The 22,914-nt window shown below is 40.2% G+C and overlaps 3 protein-coding genes and 2 long non-coding RNA genes across 6 annotated transcripts in view; 4 read left to right on the forward strand and 1 right to left on the reverse strand.

Annotated features, from left to right (window-relative positions):
* Positions 1 to 1,214: 1,214 nt before the first annotated feature.
* Positions 1,215 to 9,098, forward strand: aebp2 (AE binding protein 2). 2 transcript variants are annotated; one of them, XM_076051530.1, is made up of 8 exons: positions 1,215 to 2,071; positions 3,965 to 4,208; positions 4,545 to 4,652; positions 4,935 to 5,121; positions 6,406 to 6,530; positions 7,739 to 7,806; positions 8,236 to 8,349; positions 8,622 to 9,098. In XM_076051530.1, exons 1-8 carry the CDS (start codon positions 1,407 to 1,409, stop codon positions 8,632 to 8,634), a joined length of 1,524 nt encoding a protein of 507 aa, XP_075907645.1. In that variant the 5' UTR covers positions 1,215 to 1,406; the 3' UTR covers positions 8,635 to 9,098. The 2 variants fall into 2 exon arrangements, with proteins under 2 accessions (XP_075907645.1, XP_075907646.1); XM_076051531.1 differs by having other exon boundaries at positions 1,228 to 1,951.
* On the reverse strand, positions 7,456 to 7,752 carry LOC142905053 (uncharacterized). Its single transcript, XR_012929492.1, has 2 exons — positions 7,660 to 7,752; positions 7,456 to 7,629 (listed from the first exon to the last, which is right to left on the reverse strand). It is a non-coding gene; the product is annotated as an uncharacterized LOC142905053 (long non-coding RNA).
* A 2,884-nt stretch (positions 9,099 to 11,982) lies between the features above and the next one.
* On the forward strand, positions 11,983 to 13,012 carry LOC142877033 (uncharacterized). The gene is made up of 4 exons (XR_012923773.1): positions 11,983 to 12,180; positions 12,279 to 12,512; positions 12,583 to 12,689; positions 12,776 to 13,012. It is a non-coding gene; the product is annotated as an uncharacterized LOC142877033 (long non-coding RNA).
* A 1,040-nt stretch (positions 13,013 to 14,052) lies between these two features.
* ndufa5 (NADH:ubiquinone oxidoreductase subunit A5) lies at positions 14,053 to 16,033 on the forward strand. The gene is made up of 5 exons (XM_076011699.1): positions 14,053 to 14,135; positions 14,874 to 14,918; positions 15,085 to 15,201; positions 15,451 to 15,516; positions 15,813 to 16,033. The coding sequence occupies exons 1-5, from the start codon at positions 14,115 to 14,117 to the stop codon at positions 15,912 to 15,914; spliced, it is 351 nt and encodes a 116-aa protein (XP_075867814.1). The 5' UTR covers positions 14,053 to 14,114; the 3' UTR covers positions 15,915 to 16,033.
* Positions 16,034 to 17,145: 1,112 nt separating this feature from the next.
* Positions 17,146 to 22,914, forward strand: part of cog5 (component of oligomeric golgi complex 5) — a 39,900-nt gene continuing 34,131 nt past the window's right edge. The window contains exons 1-5 of the mRNA XM_076012274.1: positions 17,146 to 17,258; positions 17,823 to 17,962; positions 19,366 to 19,423; positions 19,850 to 19,904; positions 21,767 to 21,836. Coding sequence (XP_075868389.1) covers positions 17,213 to 17,258; positions 17,823 to 17,962; positions 19,366 to 19,423; positions 19,850 to 19,904; positions 21,767 to 21,836 — 369 coding nt within the window. The 5' untranslated portion in view covers positions 17,146 to 17,212. The remainder of the gene's footprint in view (positions 17,259 to 17,822; positions 17,963 to 19,365; positions 19,424 to 19,849; positions 19,905 to 21,766; positions 21,837 to 22,914) is intronic.

A 22,914-nucleotide genomic window follows, 5' to 3' on the forward strand; every position in this document is an offset into this window, starting at 1 on the left:
TATAGTAAATTTGATTTGGTTCATCTTCAATTGACATTAAAGCATGGTTTCTGCATATCTCATGATATTTCACTGGCCCACCAGTCACAAAGTTTGCCCACCCCTATTCTAGACGGTCCAGGAGTGGTTCTAGGTGGTTCCTGGGTAATTATGGGATAGTTCTGTGGTGGTTCTTGGTGGTTCTAGGCAGTTCTGGGGGTGGTTCTGGTGGTGGTTCTAGGCCAGGCATAGGCAAACTACGAAACTGTGGGTCACCAAAACACTCCATCCATCTGCTCCTGCTCCAGCCCCTCTGCCACATTTTAGAACCTACTGAGGGCCCACCAGTCAAAACGTTTGCCCACCCCTGCTCGAAACCCTAAATTTGATTTAATTTCACCTCAACCTCGTTCTTCCACATTGGCCCTCACTTTTTGAGCAGCCTGTGGGATAGTATCAGGGCTGCAGAGACAGTTGGTGATTTTAAACACAGGCTCAAGAGCCACCTTTTTAATTTGGCGTTCAATCAAATTCCAACACTTTACTTTTTATCCTTACATTGATCTCTCATCTTTAATCATACTCTCTTTCTACTTTCAATGTTTTTGTTTCAGCTCAATGTTTCTTTTTTGAGTGATTGTCTGAATTTATTGATTGAGTTATTGACTAACTGCAGAGCACAAAACTGCAAGAAAAATACGATGTCGAGGGTATGAATATATTCCGTGGAGAACGCGAAATGGGCACTGTGTGTTGAATCACTTTCAATTCGGGTCAATGCAGCGAAGCAGGCCTCCTCCTTGCCGACACACGTCAAGACCTTTGCGGTCATTAAAAATACTGCGAGAACCGTTTAGGCGGGTTGCTGTTAGGAGGCCGACAGCAACCTGAGTTGTAGCTTCCTTGGATCGTCCACCTTACTACGATAAAAACCTGCCTTTTCAGCACTTTTCAGAGTTAAGGCATTTTTCTGTTTGTCGGAACACGTGGAGCTGAGAGGCCACAATGCTAAAGATCGTGTACGTTTACGAAGATGGACCTCTTGTTTGAAAGAAGAAGATGGGACTCCCTTTATTTAAGTACTTCGTGATGTGGTGTGTTATAATTTAAACAAATGTGACGATAAAGTAAATAAGTATGCGTATAAACGAATGTAGTTCCACGCAGGTTTGCAGATGTGTTTTTTCGATGTTATTCTTTTTTTTTAAAGCTAGCGCAGGTTGTGGGATGAGACTGCCGGCGTGAGGCGTCTTGTTTGCTTAGACGAGCTTTGGCCACGCGGAGTGCCTACGTCACGCCAGCCCCCTGCTGTGTTTTACGCTGGAAGCAGAGCGTGTGAGCGGAGGAAGAAGGGCTCTGGCTGGCCTGGGGGGGCAACTTTATTTGGGGCTGAGGCGAAAAATAGCGGTCCGTGCCTTTTACTGAGAATGGCCCAGATCAGCAGCGACGAATCCGAGCAAGAATCCAAGACGACGTCGGGAGAAAACGGCGCCGGCGAAACTGCGGAAACCGGCAACGAGGGGCAGGCCGTGCCGGACCCAGAACAGGAACCGGGCTGCGGCGACAACAACGAGAACGGAGCCGGAATGGACGCGGTGAGCGGCGGCCTGAAGCCCGGAGATGAGAGCCTAACCCCTGCGGGTCCTGGTGCCGCCGCCACCGCCGATGGAGACTCCATCGCGGGAACGACATTCACGGGGCCGGAAGAATCAGACAACGGCGGAGGAGCCGAGAAACTCTCGGAGCCGGGCGGCGAAAGTCCCGCACGGGGCACCGAGGGCTCCGCACCAAGGCTGCCGGGACCGGAACAAAGAGACGACGTCGGGGAGAAGAACACGTCCGCGCTGCCGGGCGAGCGCACAAAGGTGGCGGCGGCGGAGAGAGCCGAGCACGGCGGCACCAAGAGACGGGCCAGCGTGGAGCTGACGTCGTCCGACGGAGAACCGCTGAGTCGGGTTGACTCAGAGGACAGGTCGGTGAAAGTAATGCTACCGGGAACAGCGGCATCGTGGAAGGGGGCCTGGCCCGACCCGACCCGGCCGCTGGGGGGCGAGACTGAACCCGGTCAGGGGGTCGAGGCCGCGATCCGGTGGTGCGTTTAAAGTCTACTTTATAATGGGGCCATCATACCGTTTTGTGCCACGGCGAAAATGAGCTTCCTCTCGGTCGAGGGGTGACACAGTACAGTGTTAGCTTTAAAAGCGGCGTTTCTCAACTGGTGGGTCGCGACCCAATAGTGGGTCGCGGCGTCGTGGGCAGTTTTCTTTCTTTCTTTTTCTTTTTTCTTTTTTTTATTTATTCATTTAAAAAAAAAAAAGGATTTTAGTAGATAGATAGATAGAAAATGTTGGGCATTTATTTTGAAGGAGACACAATTCAATTCAATAATTTGACTAGACATGATAGACAGTGGGCTAGCGTTTTTATTTTTGTGGAATAAATTTGAGTGCTGTTTTGCGTCCCAGCAGTTGAGAACCACTGGTCCAAAGGATAAGGGCAAGGTTGTGAAGGAGGCCAAGTTGTTGACTAGATACGTTTCACTCTTGAGTCTTAAAGTTGAATTCTTTTGAAGGTGCCCTTTTTTTTTCTTTTTTTTTCAAGGTCCCCTATTTCCAGATATTTTGTTTCTATATAAATATATCCATGATTATAGTGAAGTAGTCTTTGTGGGTGAATTGAGCTCAGAACTCATTGGGTCAAGGAGAGGAAAGCGCATTTATCAAAGTTGCAACCACTGATTGCTGTTTTTTTTTTTTTTTAGTTGGCCTTTGGATCTGCAAGGCAACAAAGCTAGTTTCATTTTATTCAATTTAATTGTAGTTCCTCATTGCTGTACAGATGAAATATGAAGTGTGACATTACAATTTATTTTATTTTATTTTTTAAAAAACAACCTCCATTTTCATTTTGCCCAATTTCTTATGAGACTTATTATCTCCAAAACTTTGTGGACACCCGGAATAGTACGGTGGTTTCCTGAACACACACTGTGTGTGTGTGTGTGTGTGTGTGTGTGTGTGTGTGTGTGTGTGTGTGGGTGGTTACTCAGCTTTCACTCAAAAAGATTATTCTTAAGAACCAGGTATGCACTGATACCACTTTTTTGGTGCGGAACGCGTAGAGTACCGGTACTTGCTTTTCACTGCTCACCGATACAGATAGCGAGTACTTAATAAGGCCATTGCACATTGTAGAATTGCATTGCATTTAGAATTTTTCCACAGCTGTTCTGTGATTTGAACAACAATCCTCAGCATGTTTTTCTCGAATCAGTTTCACTGCAGTGCAAACACACATTAAACACAATTGTCATGCGCTGATGTTTAACAGAAGTACTTTGTTATGACACTGACACACATTAACAAAAACCTAAGTGCAAAACTGCAGAAATCACTTAAATGTCCAGTGTGTAATATTTGGAGTTTTTGTAGAAGAAACAGCCACATCAAGTGGTTACATTTCAGATTGCAGCATTTCTCACTCTATCCCTCTCCTGAAGTTGCCAGTGTACTACGGTGGCCTGTGCACACAAACCTGGATACCTGGTCCACCCTCTTCTTCGTTGGTTTATTTGAGGATGCCAGCGTTCATCCTAAATACCAAACGAGCTGTCAGGCAGCTGGATTGTCCACACCAGGCTTCCTTAGATATATGGCGGTGCAAAATGGCAGCTAACTGGAAGCGAGAGAGCTATGTAAATTCTTACACAGTATATCATAGGTGTCAAACTCTGGCCTGTGTACCAAAATTGTCCCGCTGTGTAATTATATTTGGCCCGTAAGGCAATACAAAATCAGTTTCTTGATTCAGTTTCTTGATGTGCTTTTTCTTGCTACTCTAAGGCATGGGCTTGAGTGGTTGCACGTCCATTGGGGGATATTCTGATTAGTGAATTGGTTCATTATTGTTATTGTTATTTTTTTAATTGTATTATTGTATGATCATGTAAATGTCCCCTTTTTGTTGTTGTTGTTGAATTCTCTAGCATCAGCAGCACCCTGATGGACGTGGAGAGCACGGCGTCCAGCGGCCGCTCCACCCCTGCCTTGCTCAACGGCGCCTCGGCGGCGGGCTTGGGGGTCGGGGCAGGGGGGCCAGCGGCGGGGGCGGGTGGGGGCAAGCCCCCCAGCTACACCTGCTGCTGGGACCAGTGCCAGCTGCAGTTCCCCAGCAGCCCCGACCTGGCCGAGCACATCAGGGCCATGCACGTGGACGGACAGAGGGGAGGGGTAGGTTGGTGGAGGGGGGTGATGATGTCATCTGATCTTTCACTTAAACACTAAATGGGAGGTCCCAATATTTGTACGCTTTTTTTGCGGGGGGGGGGGGGGGGTCATCAAATTAACCAGCTTAGTGCAAGAGCGATTTGACTGTAGCTGACATACAAATCTCACAGCATTTACAGTTACATGGATGGATTGATAGATTGATAGATGGATAGATGGGTGGATGGACAGATTGATAGATGGCTAGATAAATACTTCATTGATCTCTAGGAGAAATTCATGAAATAAATACTAAAACATGTTGGCCTTGAACGTCTCTGTGTGTTTGTGTCCCTGCAGGTGTTTGTGTGTCTGTGGAAGGGCTGCAAGGTGTACAACACGCCGTCCACCAGTCACAGCTGGCTGCAGAGACACATGTTGACCCACAGCGGGGACAAGCCCTTCAAGGTCACCTTGGAACTATGACTGGATCTGGAACTTTAACTGTTACTGTCGCCCCCTGGTGGCTGCTGCGCTCGCTGACTTTGTGTGTGGCTGTGCTTCTCCTCCTCCTCCTCCACCACTATCTCCTCCTACTTGTACTCCTCCGCCTCTTCCTCCACCACCACCTCCTCCTCCTCCGCCACCTCCTTCACCCCCTCCACCTCCTTCTCCTCCTCCTGTTCTATCCTCCTCCACCTACTTTCCTCCTCCTCCTCCTCCTCCTCTCTCCGCCTTCTCCTCCTGCAGTGTGTGGTGGGAGGCTGCAACGCCACCTTCGCCTCCCAGGGGGGGCTAGCGCGCCATGTGCCCACCCACTTCAGCTCGCAGGGCTCGTCCAAGGTGTCCCACCAGGGCAGAGTGAAGGAGGAGTCCCCGTCCAAAGCCGGCCTCAGCAAGAGGAGGAAGCTGAAGAACAAACAGAAGCGCTCCCTCCGTAAGGCTTCTCAAACACCTAATCAAATGCTGTTTTGTATAAAAGTTACCATTGCATTATTGTCAGGGATGCACAGATACCACTTTTTTGACAGAACCAGTACAGCATAGGTGTCAAACTCTGGCCTGAGGGCCAAATTCGGCCCGCAGTGTGATTATAGTTGGCCCGCGAGGCAATACAAAATCCCTATTGGAGCTGGCTCGCCACTATTATAACTGTACAGCACATGTCCAACTAATACTACAAATCCCAGAATGCTCTGCTGGTATTCTGGCAGACTGTTTACTTTAACAGACTATAATGTAACACTTTCTTGATGCACTTCTTCTTGCTACTCAAAGTCATCGGCTTGAGTGGTTGCACGTTTATTGAATGACATCATCATTCCTTAATTGGTGTGTTATTGCTATTTTATTTTTAAATGTATTATTAGCCCATGGAAAAAGGTTACTGTTGAAATTTAAATCAGAAGGCTGCAAACAAAAGAGGCAAATGATTTTTATTTACATTTTATTTATTTCCCTGTATTTTTTGAAATTTGATTTTGCATGTGCGTAATATTAAGTCATTTATATTATAATATTAACCTTTGTGTTGAAGCAAAACTTGTTTGGGTCTATTAGAAAATGCTCGCTGTTACATCTGGGGGAAGATTTTTTCAATAAATATCAACGTTCGTCCAAGTTTCAAATTTTGGCCCCACTGCGTATTTAAGCTCGACACTGCTGCAGTACACTATAGTCAAGTACAACTGGTATCGCTGTCGTAGTATTGCCACGTATTTTACGAATACGTGTAGAGTACTCGATCCCTGTATTGGTGCATCCCTACTTTATACAAAATGCAGGTTTCCATGAATAGTTACTCTGCTTTCACTCTATAAGAAGAATCTAAAGAACGAGGGATGCACCGATGCCACGTTTTTACAGAACGAGTAGAGTATAGAAGGCACATATTTTACTAGTACTGGTACTGGTAGAATATTGAATGCTGGTATGGGTACCGATACCTGATAGTCGTATCGGTACATCCCTACTTGATTTGAAATGCACAGTTATCCATCTCTACTTATTCAGCTTTCATTCAAAAAAAGGAATCTTAAGAAGCAGGCGTGGTATCATTACGTATTTTGTATGAGAATAATACTCAACCCCGGTATCGGTACCAATACATGATATAGGTATCGTGCATCCCCAACTATTGTTGATTTTTCCCTCACATACCTGATGTTTGGCTGTGTTTTTTCACCTCTATGAATCTTTTTCAATCCTTTTCGGACTTCAGCCCGACCGCACGACTTCTTCGACGCACAGACCATGGACGCCATCCGCCATCGAGCCATCTGCCTCAACCTGGCAACCCACATCGAGAGCCTGGGCAACGGACACAGTGTGGTCTTTCACAGCACGGTGAGCACAACTCCGGGGGGGGGGGGGTTTAGGCACACACACACACACACACACACACTAGGGATGCAACAATATTTTGTATTTTACTGAATCATTCGATTCGGTGCACAACGGCAATTGACTGTATTTCAGTACGTTTCGAACAGTCACAAAACTTTATTAAAATGCACATGTTGTGCAAGTAGATCCACGCAAGAGCCGAGACGACCGGCTTTTTGACGACCCGCGGGTCCTGCAGTTCTCAATAATGTGATTTGTCCCAGCCGCCCTGCACTAATGCGTCAATTATCACCACCTGCCTCAACCAGCTGTCATTACCAATGACCATGACCAATATGTCTTTGAAAACGGCTTTTTATTCTGTCGAAAAGGTGGTTATAAACAGCCTCAATAGGCTAATGTCACTGCCAAGTGCATAAAACAACAACAAACAGAACAATAACATTGCGCATTTACTCGAGCGTTTCTCTTTGGGCAAACTAAGGACAATATAGCAGCCTTAGATAGTAACTATAGTCCAACTATCCCAACTATTTCATAAAACACGCTAATCTTTCTCCACCCTGTTTGTTGTTGTTGTGGCGCTGCTCTGCGCTTTGGTGATGTCTACGTCAGGGCGCACGCAGGTTACATAACAAATGCATTTACCTAATGTATCAACATTAGATAGCTGAGCCCATTTTTTATTATGAACAAGTGTTATATTCCGCCTGTTAAAAATAAATATTTCAGCATTTGTAAAAAATAAATAAATCTCATTAAACATTATTTGCATTATTTGAAGTCTTGACTCGGCTGTTGGTGGGTTGAAATTTTGTTTATCTTTATTGGAAAGTCATAAACTTTTAATTTGTGTGGTTATATGTTTGCTTAATTTGATCTGATAGTGCACAGTTTTCTTGTTCGTTTGTTTTAAAAAACAAAATATAAAAATACAGTGTGTAGTTCGATTTTATCTGTGCTTTTAAATATTTTTACAATACAATATTGCCTTTGCTAGTCAGAGTAGTTTTATATGAAGATATTAAAACCACACCGTTACCGTGGCCCAAAAAGAGTAATGCATATCAAACCGTGGGAAATCTATACTGTTGCATCCCTAAACACGCACACGCACACGCACACACACACACACACACACACACATACACACACACACAATGCCATGTCAGCCACTCAGCTTCAAGCGTGTGTCTGCATGAATCCAGGTGATCGCTCGAAGGAAAGAGGACTCTGGGAAAGTGAAGGTCCTGCTGCACTGGACACCTGAAGACATGTAAGACCCCGTTTCCAACAATTGAATGCATTCGCTTGAGTCAATAAAGAGCTGCGAGTCTTTTTTTTGTCAGAACTAGAGTGCGTGAGAGTGCTGTCAGAGTTGCACCCGAAACCAACTAGAACCAACAAAAACCACCTAGAATCACCCCAGAACTACCTAGAACCACATAGAACCAGCACAGAACCACTCTTAACCACCCTAAAACCACTCAGAACCACCCAAGCCACCCCAGAGGTGTCAGAGTGCTGTCAGGGTTTGTTTAAGGCAAAATGATGAGTATTACACTTTCCTGCAAAAGGCTTCTTAGATGTTGTTGCTTTGGAGGGATTTAAAAAGTGTCCGGTATCTATTTGAAAGTGTCCAAATGAAGTTGTAGGTATCTGTTGGCTGTACTGATCAGTAACCGTGATGTTTGGTGACTGTCAGACTGCCAGACGTGTGGGTGAATGAGAGCGACAGACTTCAGCAGAAGACGAAGGTCGTCCACCTGTCCAAGCTGCCCACAGACACAGCCGTGCTGCTGGACCCCAACATCTACAGGTGAGAATGTGGAGCTAAAAAATTAACAGAGGGGCAGGAGCAGATGGATGCAGAGTACATAGCTCTTTATTGAAATAACTCTTAAAACATTGTAAAAATGGATGAAGTACAGCTATTTTATGACTTACTTACTATTAATATAATGTCTTCAAGTTCGGAGGGCCGGATTAAAAAGCTTAATGGACCTCACATGGGCCCTGGACCGTAGTTTTCCCATGCCTGGTCTAAAATCCTTTTTCTTCTTCTTCTTCTTCTCCTTCTTCTCCTCATAGGATGTTCTTCTAACCAGCTTTGAAAGCACCATCATGTGTTTCCTGCTAATCCAAGACGAGGGAGAACGATCTGTGTACTTTTTTACCCCCCCACCTCGTCTTCAAAGGGCGCTGGGAGTTTAGTGGCTTTTCATGGCTGTTGGAAACCGTCAGTGTTTTTAATTTAGGTACTGAATTTACTGAAGTACATGTAGGACGAGATGTTGCTCATTTTAGGTAACGCAACTAGACTTAAACTAACTCACAAGTGTAACTGTAGACAGTTGGACACCAGTAGAGTGAAGTTGTCTGTGTAAATACTTGAGATTTGTAATATATATTTTTATACTTTGAGGTTTGTTTGTTTTTTACTGTCGTATTGTAGATAGATGTCTCCTGCCAAACTTTTTTTAAAATAGATGTTAAAACCAGTGCTATCTCGTGCGTACAGGCTGGCATTGCTCTAGTGTAATGTTAATAAAAATGTTCCAACCTCTACTCAGCCTGGTTCCTTCACTCTAGTTGTAGCATTGATAGGGTTACTTCTGATCTACTGGAACACTCTCATTACTGTGATTCCAAATATTGGCGACCATTAAACATTTTAAGACTTGAATTACAATGTTCGATTTGATGGATCCTCACTGGTCATTATGATAAAGGTTGTTCTGTTTTCAAAGGCAGTGTTTTAATTTAACTTATTATTGTTGTTGTTTTTGTGATACGTTGTGCTTTGGCCAAATGAAAGGCATAATTGGGTTTTTATGAAGCCTTGGAAAAGGTATTTCATGATCATCAGTGATTGTCTTCAATTATGACTGATACTGTATTAACCATCTCATGTGATCATAAGGAGCCATTTTAATCAATAATATCAAAAATCAAAATAACTTATGTTTAAAAAAAACATTTCTGCTGCAAAATACAAGTGACAAGGTGATGTACCTTGTTTCAGTTTCAAATTACAGTTGTATTCTAAACTTCTAGCTGACATCCCAAATAATGAAGAAAGACACATGAAAGTAAAGTCAGAGAATTGTTTTACACCAAGTTAGATTTTGTATTGAAATTGTTATTCATTTATAATATTTTCAAGATCAAAATATTAGATTATGACCATAATAATACATAGGCCGCCTGGACATATTTTAATTTTATGACCGGACAATTAATAATAATAATAATAATAATAATAATAATAATAATAATAATTCATTCATTCATTCATCTTCTATACCCGGTTATTCCTATTCAGGGTCACGGGGGTCTGCTGGAGCCTCTCCCAGCTGTCATAGGGCGAAGGCAGGGTGACACCCTGGACAAGTCGCCAGTTCATCTCAGGGCATTAACAATAATAATAATAATAATAATAATAATAATAACAACGATGATGATGATGATGATAATATTAACTTGGATTTATAAAGCGCTTTTCATAACCCAAAGACACTTACAGTTCAGCAGTTGTCAAAAAATGTGCAATGAGTGAGTGTTTCAGCCCCTTTTTTCAGGATAACCTCAACCTTCAGTATCTGGCAGTTATTCAACTTCATTGTTTGTTTATGACCTGTAAAAAAATTGTTAAAAAGGGAAGGACAAAAAAAAAACTGATCCGGGTTTTTCAAGTCCATAATGGTATTGGAACTCTGAAATGACATGAACACGAAAAATGAAATAAAGGAAACTAACCTCTAACTATCTGACATTTTTACAAAAACTGGAAATCCTTCACTTCAATCTTTCTCCCTGATTTACGTTAAAAAAAAAAAAAAAGAAAAAAAGCCAGGCTTTTTTTTTTTTTTTTTAATGCAGTGTGGTAGTCCCTGAGTTCTCTCCAGCTGCAGACAGAGCCCCACATTGCACACCTCCCACTGCACTGCCCTTCTCCCTTTGCTGTCACGATGAGTTTTATTCTCATTACCCTGGTGGTGTTCTGTATACAGATGTATACAGAAGGCTAGAAGTCTCGTGGCCATCTTGCCACAGTCACCTCGCTCCGCCTCTCTCACTCATAACTATGTATTCTTATTGTGCATGTTATTTTAAATAGCCCTAAATTGCTCTATTTTCAACCGAATTTCGAGCGGTTTGGTTTGTTATAAAGGTTATAAGCATAGTTATGATACTGCATACTTATTAATCATTTATAACCATAGGCTTTCATGTGAAAATAGCAAAAACACGCACACACCCATATTTAATAATAATAATAATTAAAAAAAAAAACGTATATGCTAAACGCTAAACTAAACAAACCAGCACTAAACCGTAACATTAATCGAACAGCTCCAACAATATCTTACAGATGAAATGTGATCCTACGAGCTTTTGTTTGTGGACAACGACGATTGCATAATGCATGATGCTGTAACAAAGCAATCAATGGTAAATCATTTGCGAATTAAGTTAAATTAATGATGAAAATGATGTCAAGCAATGGATGTAGGCTAAGTTGCATTAGCTTGGTTTGCAACGTTATAGGAAACGCACCTCAGTGAATAACTACAACCGACACCACAAATATTGTACGTGAACATAACACTAGTTTGTCCTGAAATAGTTGTTGGCTTAACTTAACTTAACTTAACTTAACTTAAGAAATGAAGATCTTAGTGGTCTCAGTCGTACTAACTTGTGCAGATAGGCTGCCTTAGCACCATTATGTGTTTGTTTGTTTTTTTCTAATAGAAAGCTGCACTCTCAACATGTTCAACTATCCAGAATTATTGCTACGTTATGAACGTTTGTAAGAAAGCAAACCCTGTGCAAATCCGTCAAGTTTTCAGCGAGGTCAGAGTGTTAATGTTTGTTCAGATCACTCACGTTCCCTCACATTCAATACATCAGACAGTGACTGCCTGACTGTGGAAGGATGGTGGCCAGTGCGGACGTTCGATTCTGCGCCGTGAGACATCTATATTCTGTATATCTCTGTTCTGTGAAATCTTCCTTCCTTGTCTTTCTTCTTCTTCTCTTCTTGTTTTACGGTGGTTGGCATCCAACGAATAGGTGCATTACCGCCACCTTTTGTTCCGGAGTATGAATCAGATAAATTCTTCCTACCAGTCGAGAGGTCCTACCGAGTCTCACTGCGCATGCGCACACACAAATACGTAATTTTTGTAATTATGATTGTTATAATTATTTTTAATGTAGATAGAGAGCTCTTTTTTTGGCACAAGGCGAGCTGTCAAATCCAAAGAAGAGACGAGGAGACTATTTGCAAAGTTCCATTCCACGCCAATGGGAGGGCATACTGGCATGCAGAAGACGAGAAGTGCCTTGTGTTCAAGGTTCTATTGGTATGGCATGTCCGTAGACATTGACAAATGGGTATGTATTACTTTTTGTCACTGAAACTAATTTCAACAACCATAAACACAAGTGTATTGCAATATGAGTAACATATCTCAAGACCAGAGTTTCATAATGGCATGCAGTAATTAGTACTGTGGGCGCAGTGCTGATATTAATTCTGTAAACACTAATTGTATTGTATGTGTTGAAGATCCAGGAATGTGACCAATGTCAGAGAGTTGGCAAGCCTCTTACAACTGTGCAACCCTTGCAGTGCTTTAAGGTAATAAAGTGGCAATGTATATATTTACATTAAATTGGTAATGTGCCTATTAGAATAATAACTATATACATACGGAGCTTATTTTATTTCCATATCAGGTGTCTGCTCTATGGGAACTTGTTGGCATTGACCTCATTGGTCCCCTCCCAAAGACATCCACTGGGTATCAATATATACTTACTGCCACAGATTATTTTTCCAGTTGGGTAGAGGCCTACCCATTGAACACCAAGTCTGCTACCGAGGTAGCAGAGAACCTCTGCAAAATCATTTACCGACATGGCTGCCCTGCCAGAATCCTCTCTGACCAAGGCAAAGAGTTTGTCAATGAAGTAACCTACTAATCAGAATTATCTTTGGAAAAAGTGAGTAACTTACTAATTAGTAGTTTGTCTTTTGAAGCTCAACACAAGGCTCTGTGAAATATCTAAAATAGAGAGGACGGTCACACCAGCCTACCATTCGCAGACCAATGGTCTAGATGAGAAAACAAATGATACCATAAAAAGGTATGTGCTATAATTTTATGTCACATCTATATGGCTTTCAAAACAACTTCATCGTTTCTTGTGTGCTTTATTGTGCCTGCATTTAGAGCCCTTTGGAAATTAGTCAATAATCAGCAAAACAACTGGGACACTTTTTTCGATGCCACACTGTTTTCCTTACGATCCAAAGCTCACACCACAACAAAACGCACTCCGTTCCAACTGATGTATGGAAGGGAAGCACGTTTTCCAACAGAGATTCCTGCTGAGCTGCCGGCCAGTGTTTGGAGTGTTCTCTGTACTATCACCGAGGTGTAATTAAATGCAGGTGTGTGTGTGTGTGTGTGTGTAATGACGTTCACTATTTCAAATTGTATTGTTTTTATTATATTTTTGTCTCTCTAGGTGCAGTGTGGGACATGTCTGCGATGGGTCCATTTCAAATGTGTGAAATGTCCAGATGCGCACACAGATTACACTTGTACTAAATGGCTGTAGTTTGTAAGTGGATATAGTTATTGTAGTTTTTTTTTTTTTTTTTTTTTTTTTTACTTATTATTATTATTTAAATAACTTGGAATGTGTAAATAGTAATAAATACTTTTCAAGGAATAATTATTTTTGAGAGATTTGTGAATTTTTGATAATGTAAATAGTTAAAGTGCAATGTATAAATATTTTATATATATTTAATTGTTAAATTAAAATACTTGTGTTTTTTCACATTGTGTATTCAGTTCAATTTGAAATGTATACATTATTTGAAAATCATCCGTAGCCATGCATATGGGGATAGTTTAGAACAACCTAATTGAAGTACATCTGAGTAAAAGCTTACTCACATGAGGTTTATTTGTGTAACTGAACATGGTTGCATAAAAGCATATTCTGAAGGGGATATTTCAATTATCAGAACATCCTACCTGCATATATCAATGTAGAAGCATATTCTGACGAGATCATTAGAATTGTCAGAACCTTCTACCTGTATATAGCAATGTGGAAGCATATTCTGATGAGGTAATTTGAACTGTCAGAACATCTACATTTAATTTCTGACGAGGTCACTCAGTGTTTGAGCGTCCTACTTGCAAAAAACCCGAAACAGTCTACAAATATTTTTAATTTAATTATTTTTATCAAATCATTATTTTCTACCGCAATCATGCTGTAATATGCAAATGCCCCCAATGTGGAATTAATAAAGCCTTCTTCTTCAGCAGCGATGACAAAAAAAAAAAAAAAAAAAAAAAAGGAAAGACACTGGAAGCACATTTGGCTGTTTGTGACAGAGTCTTGACTTGTCTTGTCCGACTGCGGACAGCAGCTTCCTCACCCCATTGACTGGAGGCGGGATTCATGGGCGGTATACACCTGCATCCGGTCTTGTCGACGTCATCTAACGTGGCCGGAAGTCACTGGCTGCAGTCCTGTTTGCTTACGGGGATGGCTGGGCTGATTAAAAAGGTACGAATAGAGGTCATGTTTATGATTTAGAAATCTATGAAGTCCGTTTTAAGAATTCAACACTATTCGGGATGCGTCTTTCTGATGTCATTGCCTAGAAATGCCATTGAAAAATAGGTTTCATTTATACGACTTTTTACCATTATTCGCTAACGTTTGCTCATAGCTGTTAGCCTCTCTGAGCTCAGTGTGTTGTTTCAGTAGGAACAGCTGAATGATAAAACCGTCCCTCATTCAGCACGTAAAGTTGACATAATGCGATAGTAACCTTTTTGGAAATAAATTAATCGTTTAATTTAAATCTGATAGATAGTACCAATCGTTGCTTAAATCGGCTAACCGAGATCAGTATAATAATTGTTTCTGTCACCGAAGTGAAGTTGAGTGCCTTAAAAATTCTTCGGCACCACTGAATTTCCCTTTTGTTTCCAATTTAGTTAACGACACTTCAATCGGTTGATTACCACCGACTTTATCCTCTCATGTTTACAATAAACAGCTTCTATTTTCCAGGCAGATAATGTGCCATTGCTATTGTCATACTAAAAAAAAAATAACTCACCTCATTTGTTTTGTTCCCAAACCCCTGTGAGTAACTCCAGGAAAAACGCGAGTTATTCTGCCTTTTGGCCCAGTAACATTATAGTTTTATTATAATCATATTTTGCAGACTGTAGAAATGAACCTATCCGTGGTGAACCAGACTTAACAAGCGTCGCTTCTGCTGCTCTCTTACAGACGACTGGCCTCGTTGGCCTGGCAGTGTCTCACAATCCACATGAGGTGAGTGGGAGTCCGTGAACGCATCACATCAACACTGAGTGCATGCTCTCCAGTGTAGTTTTTCATCACAGCTCATTGGCTCCCTTCAGCTGTGCCCGCGCAACTTGATAGAGGAGTTAGCAACATCTGCCCACTGAGCTGCTCTTCTGCTCTTCTTCTCTCTCAGCGTCTGCGGATTCTCTACTCAAAGATCCTGGCGTCGCTGCAGGCCATGCCACAGGATGCAGCCTACAGGAAGTACACAGAGCAGCTGGTCAATGAAAGGATCAACCATGTCAAAACGGTGAGTTGATCCTCGGACGGTATCGTGACCTGTGTGTTATAGAAACAGTAAACAAAACAGATAAATGAGATTAAACTTGTTTTCAGACTTGAACTATATATATATTTATTTTTTTACAATTGTGCAGCCAATGTTGTCCCTTTTTGTTTATTCTGTGTGTGTGTGTGTGTGTGTGTGTGTGTGTGTGTGTGTGTGTGTGTGTGTGTGTGTGTGTGTGTGTGTGTCTGGTCACAAAACCTATCTGGTCAGGAATCTGATGTGGAGACGCTGGAGAAGAAGATCAACTGTGGGCAGATAGAAGAAGTCATTTTCCAGGTGAGTTTTAGTGGAGTGTTCCAGCTCACTGTCATCAACAGTAATAAGCAGTGTGTGTATAGATACACATATATAAATACATACATAAATTTGTAACGGATTTTGTTTCAAAAGTGTTAAAAGGGCAAAGTCAATGTATTGAAGACAGGTATTGCCAACAAAGTGGAGGGAGAGAAACATTGTAATATTAGCCTTGATGTTGGAAACTTTTTGCCAGGATTCCAACTAACCGTATGTGTGCGTGTGTGCGTGTGTGCGTGTGTGCGTGTGTGTGTGTGTGTGTGTGTTGCCTGCAGGCTGAATGTGAGCTGTCACTGTCCAGGAAGATGGCTGAGTGGAAACCATGGGAGCCGCTGGTAGAGGAGCCTCCTCCCAACCAGTGGAAATGGCCCATCTGACAAGACAACGCTGTTAGAAACCCTCATGCTGTCTATGTGTGAATGCGTCCCGGACATCTGCTTCCAATGAAGCACCCTATGAAAATAAAAGTCAATAAATGTTCATATTTCCTCATTCACTTTGGAGCTTTATTATGACTAAATCTCACCTTGGAGGGTTGGGGGTGGAGAGGGGTAACTTAGAGCTTTGGTAACAAAACAAGTCACAACAAACAAATATGTCATTTGCCTCTGCAGCAATTGGAAATGACAGCAAAAGCATCAGCATGAATACGAAATAAATAAATGGAGCTTTCAAAGGTAACAGTGCACATCAGTCAGCACATCTGCTAACAACAAACGGGGTGACGCCCCTTGGCTCAAAAATATTTCCGGTTACTTGCCTTTATTTTGTTTCAAATGCATTTAGTTTGCCTAAAGGTAGAGGAAATGCAATGCATTGTGAATTAATGTATAAATTGAAAATTTTAGTCTTTCGATGCTGTGAATTTACTAATCCTACAGCACTGTTATTAGACTAACACTTGATTTATCAACAACAATTATAAGAAAAAAAAATATTTTTTTTTTAGCAAAAAGGTGATAAAAGTACTCACATCATGTACTTCAATAAAAATACAGTAGTGCAAACTGTATAGTTGTGTAAAAAAAACTCCTTTACTATAGTAAAAGTAAGAAAGTACAGGTTCGAAAATGTATATAAGTAAAAAGTACTGAACAGTAATTCAAAGGCCGAGGTACTAAAAAATAATCTCCCTCTAAAAAAATGATCCGCTTTTATATTGAACTACTCAACAGCAGAGTTAAAATACCTCAACTTACCTTAACAAATAACTCAAGCAACTACAACTTTAATTCTTTATTATTTTAAAAAGTGAACTTCTTTTGGCAGAGTTTGTTTATTTTAAACACAACAATAGCCAGCATGTTTTTTTTCTAGTGTAATGAGGAGAAAGTACAGGTGTTACAAGTAAAGTACAAGTAAAAGCCCTCAGAAAATAAATACTCCAATAAGATACAGGTAGCTGAAAAATCTACTGACGTACAGCAACAAAGTACTTCGCCACTTCCATCCTCTGTCAGAACTACTCACAAACTCTGAGCTTAAGTGATGAATTTTAGGCAACACTTTCACAGTTCATCCAAAAGAATTCTTCAGTTCAGAATAGTTCACTGCACTCCGTTCCACAGGGGGCAGTAATGATCTTAAAAACGTTTGTTGCGGCTTTAAAAAGAAAGTAAGAGGAGAAGTAGAAGCCTAGGCTCTCAGTTTACACGTCACATGCGGAAGTGCCGTCATGGAGGATAGAAAAGAACCTTTCACTAATTTACTTCTCGAAGATGGTAAACATTTTTTATTCCACCATCATGGGATTATACATGTACACTTGCAACATAGCCACGAGTTTTGTCGAATTGTCTCTCACGTCCGTTTGTGAGAAAGTAACATTGACATCGAGCGATTCGCTACGAGTTAAACGCTTCAGTGTGACAGTTTGACATCCCGGTTTAAATATCCGTGTTTTTGTCGCCGACTTGAAAGCAATGTTGTTGGTTGATGAGTTGTTGCACAGTGTAGTTCGTGTTTGTAACCGAATAGCTCAGAAGAACCAAGACTAGAAGATGAACGTCCACGTCCACGACTCTCGGATAGTCAGTGTTGAAGCTGCAGTTTGTTGAAAAACAAAAAAACAAAAAAACAAAACAATGAAAAGATGTAGAAATAAATCGCATGCGAAAAATGCAAATGTGCCATGGGTGGTATTTAGTTGTAACATGCATTGCGCTAAAATGTGATAGCAGTCATCGATAGTATAAACACTTTGAAGAAAATATGAATTTTACGCTACACCCCGCCCCTTTTGTACACACGGCCAATGATTGGAGTGTGTGTCGTTTTGTTTGCAGAGTGTTATTCCGAATTCGTGGCTGATGACTTTGACGTGAAGACGTACACGGCCCAGGCCATTCATCATGCGGTTATTGCTGAGCAGCTGGCCAAGTTGGCGCAGGGCATCAGCCAGCTGGACAAGGAGCTGCACAGTCAGGTATGAGCAAACAACAACAACAACAACAACAACAACAACATGCATCATGGGACTTGTGTGACCCTTTAACGAGGGAATTCTCTTCAGAAAAGTGGTCACTTGGAAGTAAGGTTTCGTGTATGTGGATCAGGCACTGGCAAACTGCGGCCCAAGGGCCAATTGCGGGCTGTTAAACTTTTTAATCCGAACTTGAAGAAATTATATTATTATTTCAATGTTTTAAGAGTCATTTCAATAAAGAGCTAAACACTGTGGGGCTTCAAAGACACATTTTTTGTTGTAATGCTTTTCTTAATTTTCATTTGACATTAAAACACATGTTTTCTACATATCCCATGACATATTTTCCCTCCTAAACCATTCATCTGCTCCTGCTCCTGCTCCTGCTCCTGCTCCGGCCCCCTCTGTCACATTTTAGAACCCATTGTGGCGCACCAGTCAAAAAGTTTGCCCAGCCCTGATGTAGATAAGCAGTAACATGGCAGAACTGTTATTACAATGAAGCAACACAAATCACATTTCTGAATTAGTTAGTTGAATGAATTAGTAAAGTAGTAGTAATAACAATAATATTAATAATGATAATACTTAGAGTCCAGACATGGTGGTGGGTGCTAAGCTGAGGTGTAAAGAGCTAACTACACATTGTTAGAAATTGGTATGTAGATATTTCATAGTTAATACAATCTAATAAGGTGGACTTTAAACCTACTGTCCGTGAAGACCGTTCCATTCTATTATGCACAATGACAATGACGATAATGTTTGTCAGATGCTCAACACATTTTTTAGTTGCTCTTAATTTTTCAGCAAACCTCGCTGTCCCTCTCCAAACGCTTTCTTTGGACTCTTTGGAAATATTCCCTGGCACATGCTAGCTTACAGTTTGGGTTGGTTCGATGAATGAATAATTTCTTATGGATTATTTTGTATCACAATTATATGTATATATATATGATGTATATGTATGTATGTATGTATGTATATATATATATGTACATATATATGTATATGTATGTATGTATATATACACATATATATGTATATATATATGTATATATTTATATATATATATTTATATGTATGTATGTATATATATACATATATATATATATATATGTATATATATATATATGTATATATATATGTATGTATGTATATATATATGTATGTATGTATGTATATATATGTATATATGTATGTATATATATATATGTATGTATATATATATATGTATGTATATATATGTGTATATATATATATGTATATATATGTATATATATGTATATATATGTGTATATATATATATATATATGTATATATATACATATATATGTATATATATATATGTATATATGTATATATATGTATGTATATATATTTATTTTTAAAAATCTTTTTAGGTTGTGGCCAGACATGAAGACCTTCTCTCTCAGGCAACAGGGATTGAGTCTCTTGAAGGTACCAATATTATTTTGTTGAGTTGACTTATGTGCTTTTTAGGTGGTTCTCATCTTAAAAGGATATATTTAAAAGTATACTGCAGAGCTCTATACCAGAAAGTGCTAATTTTTTAGGTACATTTGTCAAAGTGCTGTGTTTATAACATTGAAGTCATCTCTTCACGGTTCCTCTCCTGTAATTAACTTATAACCTATGTTGTTTTAATTATTTGCTATGACTTATAGTAGAATTCTTGAACTAGCACCTTTTATTTTTCTGTTTTGGAAGATATCCTGTAATATGCAAATCATGTAGTACAAAAAAACCTCTCTTTGCAGCTCTTGCTTCGAGCCGCCAGACAAGGCCGTCATTCAGTTTGTGAAGTCACCTTAGAGCGTGCGTGGTGCTGAAGTTGTGTTCAATACTCCTCTTTTCGCTTCTCAGGGGTCCTTCAGATGATGCAGACACGGATCAGTGCTTTGCAGGCAGCGATAGACAGGTAAAAAATGGTTTACCATGGCTTTATTGCTGTAGCTTGTGCAAAAAAAAAAGAATAATTCCAAAGGATTCTAACCGGAACTCACTCAGGTTTGAACATAATGCAACTCCTCCAGTGTCTGACGTCACCCTTCTCCCCATCATGTGATACCTTGGCTCTAACTGTTTAGCCACTCATTTATTATGCGTACCTAAAATTCACTTGAAAACAATTTTTTGGCAGTGGCATGTAAATGTAAAATGCATCTCCTCCTAGGGAATAACTGATGTGTATTACCACACAAAGGTCTCTTTGTTTTTATTTTTTTATTGATTTTTGGATTATATACACACATACATATTGGTACTCAACATCCCAGATAAGAGGGAGAAAGAACAAAACAAAATAAAATAAATAATAATAAAAAAGATATAGGAACTAAAAATCAGATCGATCAAAATAGAACCAACTAATAAGTCACACAGTATAAACAAGATAGTTAAACGACCCGCATGTACATGACTGTGTATCAACATAACTGCATATACAGAGTTGTAAAAAGACACATATGTACAAGAGACATAAATAAGTGAATAAAGTAAAAAGAAGTAAAGAAAAAAAAAAAAAAAAAAGGGGGTTGGGGGCTTAGGCTACACTATTGTTAAGAGAAGGGAATTCATCCTCATAGTAAGATAGGAAAGGTTGCCATACTTTATAATATTTCTGCGTGGTGCCCCTGGCAGTGTATTTAAGATGTTCAAGTTTGAGATGGGACATAACCTCCTCCACCCAGCGTCTATGAGAGGGGGGTGAAACCTTCTTCCAACTAAGAAGTATTAGACGTCGGGCTAACAGAGTAGAGAAAGCTATAGCCTCTGCCTGATGACCGGTTATCAGTGTCACCTGAGGAACAACCCCAAATAATGCTGTAAGTGGGTTAGGACTGATAGTTTTTTTTTTTTTTTTACAGATATATGAAAGTGTATCGAAAATGCCTGTCCAAAATGGAGATATGACTGAGAGTAGCTGAGTCCTGCTTGTATCTGATGCAAATTGGGTCCGACCTAGGATAGAGTTTGGCTAGTTTACTGGGAGATAGATGTAACCTGTGCAGCACCTTAAATTGCAATAGCCCATGTCGAATGCATAAAGATGAAGAGTGTACCAATGTGATTGCTGTCTGCCAATCTGCATCAGAAATGATAGTTCCTAGCTCTTCCTCCCACCGCCTTGCTATGTGGTTAAGTGACACTGCGCCAGCTTTTTGGATATTATCATATAGCACAGACACTAAGCCTCTATCAACCGTGTCCATGTTCAAACATTCATCTATCCACGTGCTCTGAGGAATTGTTGAAGGGAAGTGTGTTTTGACATAACTCTGCACCTGTAGATATCTAAAGAAATGTGATTGTGGGATGTTGAAGTCATTCTTTAACTGTTCGAAATGCCCCCCTTTAAAGAGGTCCATCACACATTTAATCCCTCTCCTATGCCACAGTTGGAAGGCAAAATTGATATTTGCAAGAATAGGGGAAGTAGCAAGAGCTTGTTTGTGCTGAAAGTGAATTCTAAACTGTGACCATATCTTTAGGCATCCAGAAATTATTGGGTTGTTCGTCCAACAGTGTTTACTTAAAGGCAGAGGGAAGCAAATCAAAGAGCGAAGCGAAACTGGGTTACTCGAATACTGCTCCATGTGGCACCAGAGTGGGGAGTCATCATCTGATACACTTCTTGTTTGACTTCTTTTCGACATTCAATAATTCAGTGATTGGAGTGTGACACTACAATGTATATTATCCTTCCCCTGTGTTGTTCTGAAGTATTTGAGAACATTATATCCTTTTTTTTAAGCCCATCGTTTTGTCTTTTCTCTCCAGGATACGAAGCAAGATCGTTGACCCGTACAACAAGATTGTTGCCCGGATCACGCAGCTCGCTCGGTTGCAGGTAACAACTCATTTTTCACTTCTGCATTTTTTACCATCTGTAGTGTGATCCCAATGTGGTCCTTTATGTGTGTGATTCAGCTCTCCGAGTGATTCTGAAACTTTTATGGTCCAAGCCACCCTTATAAATATTTTTGTACTGTACATCTGTGGTCACCCTAAAATTACGTTCTTCATTTTCACTCCTCCTCTGCTTATATGCTTTGATGACATTTTAAAAAAATCTTTATTTCGAACACGTAAACAACAATGAAACGGTACAATTAAAAAAAGCAAAAACAAGCAAACAGTGAAAGAAACAAACAGACAACAGAACAATACAAGATAAATAGTGTTTCTCATGTTTGAAAAGGGGTAGAAAGAAGCACCGACTTATCTACACCTGCCTCTGAGCTCAAACATATTTATCATTTTAAGGCTAGATTAAATATATTACATCAGAAATAAAAACGCTATAATAGATGGATAGATATATAATATAACAGATACAATTTTACTCATCTTAGGACCAGGTTATCAATAATAAAACAATCAAATATACACATTTATCTTATTAGATTACATTTGTATTTGTATAAAGCTGTAACCATTCTAACCTTATTAAACAACGACATGATCGAGTTTTGGTTGTGCTCCAGCGGCCAGCTCAAGGAGGAGGCGTCTTATGCCTTATGTAGTAACAAAATCAAGCGCTCCTCCAACTAACTTCTACCCTGCAACAGATGCGCATTTAATGCCGGCTCTGTTTATTTTCCTTGAAACATGTAGCAAGGAAAAGTTGAGATAACCCATCTTGGTTAGCTTGAAGAATGTCTAAACATTGCTTTGTACTTCACTTTGTTTCTAATGCTACAGTGGTAGAGGGCAGGTATTCAGACCCACTTAAGATTTAGAAATAAAAGAAATAGAAGCGGCCTTCCACCAATCGGGTCTTTATGACAGAGTGGCCTGTCAGAATATAATTCAACAACAGAGAGTGAAAAATTTAAGTGGGTCCAAATACTTTCCGTACCCACTGTACATAAATAATGATATCATTTTACAAATGACGTAGGAGAATTCCAATTGATTTGGCTGAA

This window comes from Nelusetta ayraudi, unplaced genomic scaffold (assembly GCF_046127955.1).
Source record: "Nelusetta ayraudi isolate G7.1 ecotype Tasmania unplaced genomic scaffold, CSIRO-AGI_Nayr_v1 ptg000135l, whole genome shotgun sequence".
Classification (NCBI taxonomy): Eukaryota; Metazoa; Chordata; class Actinopteri; order Tetraodontiformes; family Monacanthidae; genus Nelusetta; species Nelusetta ayraudi.